This window comes from Nerophis lumbriciformis, linkage group LG38 (genome assembly GCF_033978685.3).
Source record: "Nerophis lumbriciformis linkage group LG38, RoL_Nlum_v2.1, whole genome shotgun sequence".
Classification (NCBI taxonomy): Eukaryota; Metazoa; Chordata; class Actinopteri; order Syngnathiformes; family Syngnathidae; genus Nerophis; species Nerophis lumbriciformis.
The window spans coordinates 9167259-9179111 of NC_084585.2; the positions used below are offsets into that span (position 1 = coordinate 9167259).

Below are 11853 nucleotides of genomic sequence, written 5' to 3' on the forward strand. Positions count from 1 at the left end.
GATTAATCGATAGAAAAATAATCGTTAGCTGCAGCCCTAGTAACAACATTTAACTATGTATATATATTACCGAATTGGTTTAACTGCCACCCGCCTGAATCTATTTAAAATCTAATTTTTTTTATTTCAACCGCCCGACCCGCGGATAAAATCTTTTTTTTTTTTTATTTCAACCGCCCGACCCGCGGATAATCCGCGGTTGTGTCCGCAAACCGCGCATCTCTAGTTTCTACTACTAGTAGCCTTCTGCGTTTTACCACTAGTCTGAATGAAGCACTTAATGAACGACTGACCTCAACCATGCTAGTCTCAGCCATGAGGATGCCCTGGAAGACCTTGGACAGGTCTCTGAGGTTGAATGTGTAATGAGATTTTGCAGGAGTTGGTAGAAGCTGAGAGCAAATAGTAGCGTAGACGTGGATCGTGGCTTTGACGATGGCGTTGTTCAACAGCACAATTTCTGGCACCGATTCTGATAATAGGTTTAAAAAAAATTTTTAAAAATGAATTAATGGATGAATCTTTTCCAAAGGACACTTGCATATATTGAAATAGCTCATACTTGCCAACCTTGAGACCTCCGATTTCGGGAGGTGGGGGGGGCGTGGCTGGGGTAGGGGCGTGGTTAAGAGGGGAGGAGTATATTTACAGCTAGAATTCACTAAGTCAAGTATTTTATATTATATATATATATATATATATATATATATAACAAATACTTGACTTTCAGTGAATTCTAGCTATAAATATATATTTATTTTATTATATATATATATATATATATATATATATATATATATATATATATATATATATATATATAAAATAAATACTTGAATTTCAGTGTTCATTTATTTACACATATACACACAGATAACACTCATCTACTCATTGTTGAGTTAAGGGTTGAATTGTCCATCCTTGTTCTATTCTCTGTCACTATTTTTCTAACCATGCTGATGATGCATTGCTGTGTGGCACGCACAAAAGTGCTTTCATCAAATGCACTAGATGGCAGTATTGTCCTGTTTAAGAGTGTCACAACATTGCTGTTTACGGCAGACAAACTGCTTTACGGTAGACGTGACTGCTGCTGTTGTGTGTTGTTGCCGCGCTGGGTCTGCGAGGACATTAATGAAACTGCCTAACAATAAACCTACATAAGAAACCAATAACTCGCCCTCTATCATTCTACAGTTATAAAGTGATTGGGCAGGTACGCTGTTTATTTTGTGGGAAAGCGGACTCAGGTCCGCATGGACCTGAGTCCGCCTGAATTTCGGGAGAAAATTTGTCCCGGGAGGTTTTTGGGAGAGGCGCTGAATTTCGGGAGTCTCCCGGAAAATCCGGGAGGGTTGGCAAGTATGAAATAGCTTTTAGTGAATTTCTAAAAAGAAAATTGTGTATGATTGACTTACTTCCTGGATTCTTTTTACTCATTTTTCCACCTGAAAGAGAAAATATGTTGAATTGAAGTATTGTTTCATAATGTTGTATTATAGAGACCATTCATTTTCCAAGTATGTTCAAAGTTAGAAATAAAGTTCTTCCAAGGGACTTACAAAAGTTATTTGTGTTCACATCGGAAGATGAGAATCACAGAAGGTCGTATGACTTTAAATATCCAAGAGTGCGAACACATTTGAAGCAAATGTGCTTATCTGTTGCTGGTGTGAAAGCATGGAATTCTCTAAACAAAGACTTAAAAAGCTGCAAGAATATATTTGAATTTAAAAGGAGTTACAAAAAGAAACAACTGGAATTATATCAAAATGATTTTGGATTTTGATTGGAACGTGTCATTTTGAAAATGCTTAAACGAAAATTAAAAGTATGTTGGAGTTCGGGTGTTGGTGGAGGGAACAGTGATAATGTCATCTAAATAATTTGTGTTGAAAAGGGGGCAGATAAATATAAGAATGGTATTCTTCAATCTGCTCCTTTCTGATCATGGAAATGTATAAGAAACAAAAAACAATGAAAGTGTCAACTGTATATGGCTTGTATACCGTATTTTCATGAAAGGAATAAAAATAAATGATGAAGTATGTAGCTCATTACTGTGTGTGTGTATGCATGTATGTATGTATGTATGTATAGTACAGGCCAAAAGTTTGGACACACCTTCTCATTCAATGTGTTTTCTTTATTTTCATGATTTTTGTAGATTGTCACTGAAGGCATTAAAACTATGAATGGACACATGTGGAGTTATGTACTTAACAAAAAAAGGTGAAATAACTGAAAACATGTTTTACATTCTAGTTCCTTCAAAATAGCCACCCTTTGCTCTGATTACTGCTTTGCACACTCTTAGCATTCTCTCCATGAGCTTCAAGAGGTAGTCACCTGAAATGGTTTTCACTAATCAGGGTTGATTAGTGGAATTTCTTGCTTTATCAATGGGGGTTGGTACCATCAGTTGTGTTGTGAATGAGAAGGTGTGTCCAAACTTTTGGCTTGTACTGTGTATATGTAAGTATGTACAGTATGTATGTAACTTAACATGCAGTCAGCTTTTTGGCCCCCAGCCAAAGCTCCTCGAGAGAATGCCAAGAGTGTGCGAAAAAGTAATCAGAGCAAAGGGTGGCTATTTTGAAGAAAGTAGAATATAAAACATGTTTTCAGTTATTTCACCTTTTTTTGTTAAGTGCAATAACTCCACATGTGTTCATTCATAGTTTTGATGTGACAATCTACAATGTATATAGTCATGAAAATAAAGAAAACACATTGAATGAGAAAGTGTGTCCAAAGTTTTGGCTTGTACTGTATGTATGTCTGTATATATATAAATATATATATATATATATACCTCCAGTGACGTGCGGTCACTGGAGGTGACCGCAGGTGAGGCAGGGCCATCATGGAAAGAAAAAAAATGTAAAAAGAAAACATTTTTATTAAATTGTTATATGTATTCAGTGATTATACTAGAAAGTTATTTTCCATTTAACTTCACCAGTTTTAGATTATTTTTATTCAAAATCGCTGAATTTTCACATTTGCCGTTCAAATACTGAGAAGAGACGGTGCGGTGATCAGCAGCCAGTTGAGGCACGTCACTCAGTGCCTCAACATGGATTGCGGACTCAAGTGTTGGCCTGCTGTGCAGTGAGACCGTATTGCTATATGAATTATATTATACATGTCCATAGTTTAGTTAGCTGAGGTATATAATGTACAGTGTATTTTGTCAACAACTGTATGTGTGTAACGTATTTATTGTGCTGAGCAATCATAAAACGGCTGCGAAGACGCACTGTGTGAGGCTCGCAGTAATCCCACCTCCTGGTGCCGGTTATGCCGACGGGAGCGCCACACCAACCAAAGCCACACGCAAACCCTCCACGTGCAAGACCGAATCCACCCAAAAAAACTTAACAAGAAGCCAAAAAGTGCAAAAACAACAATGCTCGCGCCGGAGGAGCCGTGAACGACTGCAGGGACACAACATTAGGTACACCTGCAGACTGCAGCACGGATTTCATATTTCATTCATTCACAACTCCTCCAACACGAACGCCACTGTTCCCGCACTTATAAGTAAAGGTAAGACCATAATAACCTTTTTTTAATTAAATGTGCTTTTCTGTGTGCTACAGTTTGTATGTGTAAAGTTAAAGTTAAGTTAAAGTACCAATGATTGTCACACACACACTAGGTGTAATGAAATTTGTCCTCTGCATTTGACCCATCCCCTTGATCACCCCCTGGGAGGTGAGGGGAGCAGTGGGCAGCACCGGCGCCGCGCCCGGAAATAATTGTTGGTGATTTAACCCCCAATTCCAAGCCTTGATGCTGAGTGCCAAGCAGGGAAGAATGCTGGTATGAGCTTTTAAACATAACCCGTTAACTGCTGCCAATCAAATGGTGAATAAGATACTCTTTAGGGTTCATATGTTTGTAAATCTGACTGTGATGAAGTCAGTGCCTCACCAGCCATCAACCTCACCGCACGTCACTGATATATATATATATATATATATATATATATATATATATATATATATTATTTATTATTATTATTATTTTTTTTATTTATTTATTTATTTTTATCTAACAAATTGTTCTTAGGGTAATTTATATTTGCTTTTTCAATGTGTATTTTTATTTCTGTTTTAAATGTTATTTTTTAGTCTGTCCTTTGCCTCTATTTCTTTGTGGTGAACAGCCCTTTGTTTTTCAACTGTGCTTGTTTTTAAAGGTCTTTATAAATAAAGTTGGTATGGTATGGTATGGTATGGTATATGCAACATCACGCTTCAAATATTGCGGCTTCACCACATTGCTGATTTTTTGGGGACATATGTTTTGGTCCTAAATTAAGCATTTTCAATCATGAAATGGCTAAATAAACTAAGAATATCAATACTATGGTAGTAATGGCCACTCGATGAGACCAAACCAATCAGAGTGCACTGTTCAGTATCGTGGCCACTGATTGGCTCAGCCACAGTCAGTTTAACTGCAGTTTATTGGATTAAAAGACTATAAAGGGGACTAAAGGGTGTTATTTCTGAACTAGAGGGCTCTCATAAAGTAAAAAAAAACATATTTTGAAGGTTGTAAACAGGTTTTGTATGCCCTATATATTTTTTTATTATTAATGATTCTTACTTTGCGAAAATATCCAGAACCAATTAACAGTGAGAAACAAGGGATGTAGTATGTAGTATATTGTCCTAAAGTAAAACAACAAATCAGATAGTAGTAAGGCTTGCACAGTGTGTGTATTTGAAATGAATACACGCGAAACCACTGACTCACTCATCCAACTGCCAAGGATGGTCGAGAAAATCTTGGTCATGCTGGCATCCTCCAGCTCAGTGAAAGATAGAAAACTAAAGTGGCGTGTGAAGCGCGCTGTGATGGGGTTCCGTCCTCCACCCGGTGGTCCCATGGCGCAGGCGAAATTGATATCCACGATTTGCTTAAAAGCCCCTGTGACAGGGCACAAAAGATGATTGGTAGTCACACTTCAACACAAACTCATGCCAACATTCAATCATTGCAGTGGAAGAGTGGCCGTGCGCGACCCGAGGGTACCTGGTTCAATCCCAACCTCGTCATGTCCGTTGTGTCCTGAGCAAGACACTTCACCCTTGCTCCTGATGGGTGCTGGTTAGCGCCTTGCATGGCAGCTCCCTCCATCAGTGTGTGAATGTGTGTGTGAATGGGTAAATGTGGAAGTAGTGTCAAAGCGCTTTGAGTACCTTGAAGGTAGAAAAGCGCTATACAAGTACAACCCATTTATCATTTAAGATGTACAAAAATCATACATCATTAAAAATATATACATTATAGGGCAGTGGTTCTCAAACTCCCCACAGTCGTGTAGTAGGCCTAAATATTCATTAAAAACAAAGCAAAGGTTTTATTTAACAAGCATATTTAATATTTTGGCCAGTGTCATATCACACACAGTTTGAACAGTCACACTGTTTGAATATTGAATTAGGAGATTTTTGGCATACCACTAGATCCTATGTGTCAAAGACAATGGACTGGACACACACTATTATGTTAGATCCACTATGGACTGGACTCTCACAATATAATGTTAGATCCACTATGGACTGGACTCTCACTATTATGTTAGATCCACTATGGACTGGACTCTCACTATTATGTTAGATCCACTATGGACTGGACTCTCACTATTATGTTAGATCCACTATGGACTGGACTCTCACTATTATGTTAGATCCACTATGGACTGGACTCTCACTATTATGTTAGATCCACTATGGACTGGACTCTCACATTATGTTAGATCCACTATGGACTGGACTCTCACTATTAAGTTAGATCCACTATGGACTGGACTCTCACACTATTATGTTAGATCACTATGGACTGGACTCTCACAATATTATGCTAGATCCACTCGACGTCCATTGCACCGGTCGCCCATGGTGGGGGGGTCCCCACATCTGCGGTCCCCTCCAAGGTTTCTCATTGTTATCCCATTGGATGGAGTTTTTTCTTGCCCCGATGTGGGATCTGAGCCAAGGATGTCGTTGTGGCTTGTGCAGCCCTTTGAATCACTTGTGATTTAGGGCTATATAAGTAAACATTGATTGATTGATATTGATATATATATATATATATATATATATATATATATATATATATATACATACATATACATACACACACACACACACACACAGCCCGGCCCCCGGCCAAATTGTTTTAACCCAATGCGGCCCACGAGTCAAACATTTTGGAGACCACTGCCTTATCCTGTTATATCTCACATTCTATATTGTGTTTTGGAAAAAGGTTGTCATAAACGTTACTTACCGTATTTTTCGGACTATAAGTCGCAGTTTTTTTCATAGTTTGGCCGGGGGTGCGACTTATACTCAGGAGCGACTTATTTGTGAAATGATTAACACATTAGCGTAAAATATCAAATAATATTATTGATCTCATTCACGTAAGAGACTAGACGTATAAGATTTCATGGGATTTAGCGATTAGGAGTGACAGATTGTTTGGTAAACGTATAGCATGTTCTATATGTTATAGTTATTTGAATGACTCTTACCATAATATGTTACGTTAACATACCAGTTGGTTATTTATGCCTCATATAACGTACACTTATTCAGCCTGTTGTTCACTATTCTTTATTTATTTTAAATTGCCTTTCAAATGTCTATTCTTGGTGTTGGCTTTTATCAAATAAATTTCCCCCAAAAATGCGACTTATACTCCAGTGCGACTTATATGTTTTTTTCCTTCTTTATTATGCATTTTCGGCCGGTGCGACTTATACTACGGAGCGACTTATACTCCGAAAAATACGGTAATTCTATTAAAAAAATAATTAAAAAAACAAACACAATTTTATACATATGAAAATGTACAAACCCCGTTTCCATATGAGTTGGGAAAATTGTGTTGGATGTAAATATAAACGGAATACAATGATTTGCAAATCATTTTCAACCCATATTCAATTGAATGCACTACAAAGACAACATATTTGATGTTCAAACTCATAAACTTCTTCTTTTTTTTTTTTGCAAATAATAATTAACTTAGAATTTCATGGCTGCAACACGTGCCAAAGTAGTTGGGAAAGGGCATGTTCACCACTGTGTTACATGGCCTTTCCTTTTAATAACACTCAGTAAACGTTTGGGAACTGAGGAGACACATTTTTGAAGCTTCTCAGGTGGAATTCTTTCCCATTCTTGCTTGATGTACAGCTTAAGTTGTTCAACAGTCCGGGGTCTTTGTTGTGGTATTTTAGGCTTCATAATGCGCCACACATTTTCAATGGGAGACAGGTCTGGACTACAGGCAGGCCAGTCTAGTACCCACACTCTTTTACTATGAAGCCACAAGGCTTGGCATTGTCTTGCTGAAATAAGCAGGGGCGTTCATGGTAACGTTGCTTGGATGGCAACATATGTTGCTCCAAAACCTGTATGTACCTTTCAGCATTAATGGTGCCTTCACAGATGTGTAAGTTACCCATGTCTTGGGCACTAATACACCCCCATACCATCACACATGCTGGCTTTTCAACTTTGCGCCTATAACAATCCGAATGGTTCTTTTCCTCTTTGGTCCGGAGGACACGACGTCCACAGTTTCCAAAAACAATTTGGAATGTGGACTCGTCAGACTACAGAACACTTTTCCACTTTGTATCAGTCCATCTTAGATGAGCTCTGGCCCAGTGAAGCCGACGGCGTTTCTGGGTGTTGTTGATAAAACGGTTTTTGCCTTGCATAGGAGAGTTTTAACTTGCACTTACAGATGCAGCGACCAACTGTAGTTACTGACAGTGGGTTTCTGAAGTGTTCCTGAGCCCATGTGGTGATATCCTTTACACACCGATGTCGCTTTTTGATGCAGTACTACGCCTGAGGGATCGAAGGTCACGGGCATTCAATGTTACGTGCAGTAATTTCTCCAGATTCTCTGAACCTTTTGATGATATTATAGACCGTAGATGGTGAAATCCCTAAATTCCTTGCAATAGCTGGTTGAGAAAGGTTTTTCTTAAACTGTTCAACAATTTGCTCACGCATTTGTTGACAAAGTGGTGACTCTCCTTGTTTGTGAATGACTGAGCATTTCATGGCATCTACTTTTATACCCAATCATGGCACCCACCTGTTCCCAATTTGCCTGTTCACCTGTGGGATGTTCCAAATAAGTGTTTGATGAGCATTCCTCAACTTTATCAGTATTTATTGCCACCTTTCCCAACTTCTTTGTCACGTGTTGCTGGCATCAAATTCTAAAGTTAATGATTATTTGCAGAAAAAAAAATGTTTATGAGTTTGAACATCAAATATGTTGTCTTTGTAGCATATTCAACTGAATATGGGTTGAAAATGATTTGCAAATCATTGTATTCCGTTTATATTTACATCTAACACAATTTCCCAACTCATATGGAAACGGGATTTGTATATATATATATATATATATATATATATATATATATATATATATATATATATAAATACACACACACACACAGCCCGGCCAAATTGTTTTAACCCAATGCGGCCCACGAGTCAAACATTTTGGGGGCCACTGCATTATCCTGTTATATCTCACATTCTATATTGTGTTTTGGAAAAAGGTTGTCATAAACGTTACTTACCGTATTTTTCGGACTATTAGTCGCAGTTTTTTTTCATAGTTTGGCCGGGGGGTGCGACTTATACTCAGGAGCGACTTATTTGTGAAATGATTAACACATTAGCGTAAAATATCAAATAATATTATTGATCTCATTCACGTAAGAGACTAGACGTATAAGATTTCATGGGATTTAGCGATTAGGAGTGACAGATTGTTTGGTAAACGTATAGCATGTTCTATATGTTATAGTTATTTGAATGACTCTTACCATAATATGTTACGTTAACATACCAGTTGGTTATTTATGCCTCATATAACGTACACTTATTCAGCCTGTTGTTCACTATTCTTTATTTATTTTAAATTGCTTTTCAAATGTCTATTCTTGCTGTTGGCTTTTATCAAATACATTTCCCCCCAAAAATGCGACTTATACTCCAGTGCGACTTATATATGTTTTTTTCCTTCTTTATTATGCATATTCGGCCGGTGCGACTTATACTCCGAAAAATACGGTAGTTATGACTTAATTTTTGACAAATATTTGCCTGCAACGGAAGTTATTGTAGATGACATTTTTATATTTACATTTTTGTTACAGCGTCATATTTTTTATGTTTTGCAGTAAAAAAAAATTTTTGTTAAATAATTGTGTGAATTGTGAAAAATACGGTAATTCTATTAAAAAAATAATTAAAAAAACAAACACATTTTTATACATATGAAAATGTATTCAGTTATAAACATTCATTCACTTTCTTCTTTCCTTCATGGTTTTAAACTTTACCGTTGCCGGTGTTTTTTTCTATATTTTCATCGTAATATTTTCAGAATGTGTTTGTTCTATTTTTGGCTTAAAAAAGACAAAGAAAACAATTTGAAGTTGTCTTTATTTTTTTTGGTTTTAATGAAATTATTTTAATAGTCCGGCCCGCGTGTGCACACATTTTCCTCCATGCGGCCCCTGAGCTAAAATGAGTTTGACACCCCTGCACTAGATGGGGAGCCCGTGTACCACTACCACAACTTGAGAAGAACTACTAGAGTCTAGAGATAAACAAACACAAATGTGCTAGAACATACTCACCAATCTGCTTCCTGTCATACCAGCCACAGTGATCCATCCACTGCCGCAGCAGTTCAATGGGAGGCTGGGCACCATACGTCTCCAACATTGGCATGTTGAGGTCATCGATGAAGAAGATGAAGTACTTGCCCTTCGGCGGCGCAAAAACACCTTTCCGCCTAACACAAAATCAGATGTTGAGTTACAAGTCAATCGTTTGTAAATAGCTTGACTATCACAAAAGCCTACCTTTTATCTAGCTTGCTGTCGATAAAATCTTGAGTCTGGTTGGACGACGTGCGGGCGGAGAACATGAGGAAGTGCGTGATGTACTGTGCGTGCATATTTTTCAGCAGCTTGTCAGACAACGCGAGGGTCTTTCCTGTGCCAGTGGGCCCAATACACAGCAACTGATCCACAAACGTAAAAGACATGTATAAATCAACACATTTTGACAGCACATTTTTAAAAAGATGAAAGCATCCAAAGATCTTAGTGCCATTTGGATACGAACGCAGACTTACAGGCTTCATATTGGACAAAAGCATATCCATGAGGAAAGTCATCCTCACGGTGTCAGCCGTGGGAACGATGATGTCAGAGTAACTTGTCTCTGGGGTGATTAAAACGCTCTTGGCATCATTAATCCAGTTGACCCACTGGATCTGTTGAGGACAGATGATGAACGGTTCATCTACAACAACTGTCTTTCAACCTTTTTTGAGCCGAGGCACATTTTTTGCGTTGAAAGAATCCGGAGGCACACCGCCAGCAGAAATCGTAAAAAATAAAACTCAGTTGGCAATTGTTGGATATGACTTTAAACCATAACCATAGCTCTTGTCTCAAAGTAGGTGTACTGTCACCACCTGTCACATCACGCCGTGACTTATTTCGAGTTGTTTGAGGTGTTTTCCTGTAGCAGTTTCATGTCTTCTGTTGGAATAATTGTTTGTAAGTTATCACAAAAGAAACGTTGTATTATGAATGCTGTCTTTCGAGGCCTAACAAGAGGAAGAAGGCTCGTAAAACTCCACGGTGATTTCAACACGGACAGATGGCAGGATCTGCTCAACTTCCAGAAGAAACTCTCTTTGAAGTGTTAAACGAACTCTCTCTGAAGTATTTCACAAACTCTCTTCCAACTGTTTGGTGACCGAGGTCAACGCTGTTTACGACCCGCTGCCCTCTTGAAGTCACTGTGGTCAGGAGACGGGAGGGGTTATCCATTGTCTTCCAACACCTGCCCCAGCTGGATCCAGGAAGAGCCCAAGCCCGAGAAATCCTCTTCTTGGACTTCAAAGCGACCGAAAACAATGACTGTTTTACATACCTCCCCATTCCTGCTGAGACATGTGTTGGTGCGTGAACATTGAATATTGTAATAAAGAGGAGACGAAAACCTTCTTCGTCAGAGCGTGCTAAGACACTGTAAGAGGTTACAGGTCGACGCCGTCTCTCCTCAATTGAGTCCAAATTGAATTCTGTCTCTGTTTGATTCCTTGCCTTTTGTCTTGTTTAATAGATATAAGTCCCATCTTAAAACTCATTTGTATACTCTAGCCTTTAAATAGCCCCCCTGTTAGACCAGTTGATCTGCCGTTTCTTTTCTTTTCTCCTCTGCTCCCCTTTTCCTTGAGGGGGGGGGGCACAGGTCCGGTGGCCATGGATGAAGTGCTGGCTGTCCAGAGTCGGGACCCGGGGTGGACCGCTCGCCTGTGCATCGGCAGGGAACATCTCTGCGCTGCTGACCCGTCTCCGCTCGGGATGGTGTCCTGCTGGCCCCACTATGGACTGGACTCTTACTATTATGTTGGATCCACTATGGACTGGACTCTCACAATATTATGTCAGACCCACTCGACATCCATTGCTTTCGGTCTCCCCTAGAGGGGGGGGGGTTACCCACATATGCGGTCCTCTCCAAGGTTTCTCATAGTCATTCACATCGACGTCCCACTGGGGTGAGTTTTTCCTTGCCCGTATGTGGGCTTTGTACCGAGGATGTCGTTGTGGCTTGTGCAGCCCTTTGAGACACTTGTGATTTAGGGCTATATAAATAAAGATTGATTGATTGATTGAGATATCACAGTGTTTGAACGTGACATCTTCCTTAAATGCTAGTCCACGCATTTGCTTATTTTTAGCAATCAAGAATATTTCAGTTG

The 11853-nt window shown here is 38.9% G+C and overlaps 1 protein-coding gene across 1 annotated transcript in view; it reads right to left on the minus strand.

The window, feature by feature from the left end:
* The window catches only part of dnah1 (dynein, axonemal, heavy chain 1), a 175343-nt gene that overhangs the window by 86282 nt on the left and 77208 nt on the right, over window positions 1-11853 (minus strand). Inside the window, exons 41-46 of the mRNA XM_061932510.2 lie at window positions 10210-10350; window positions 9935-10095; window positions 9707-9864; window positions 4771-4944; window positions 1419-1448; window positions 294-472 (exon numbers count right to left, since the gene is read on the minus strand). Of these exons, the coding sequence (XP_061788494.1) occupies window positions 294-472; window positions 1419-1448; window positions 4771-4944; window positions 9707-9864; window positions 9935-10095; window positions 10210-10350 (843 nt within the window). The remainder of the gene's footprint in view (window positions 1-293; window positions 473-1418; window positions 1449-4770; window positions 4945-9706; window positions 9865-9934; window positions 10096-10209; window positions 10351-11853) is intronic.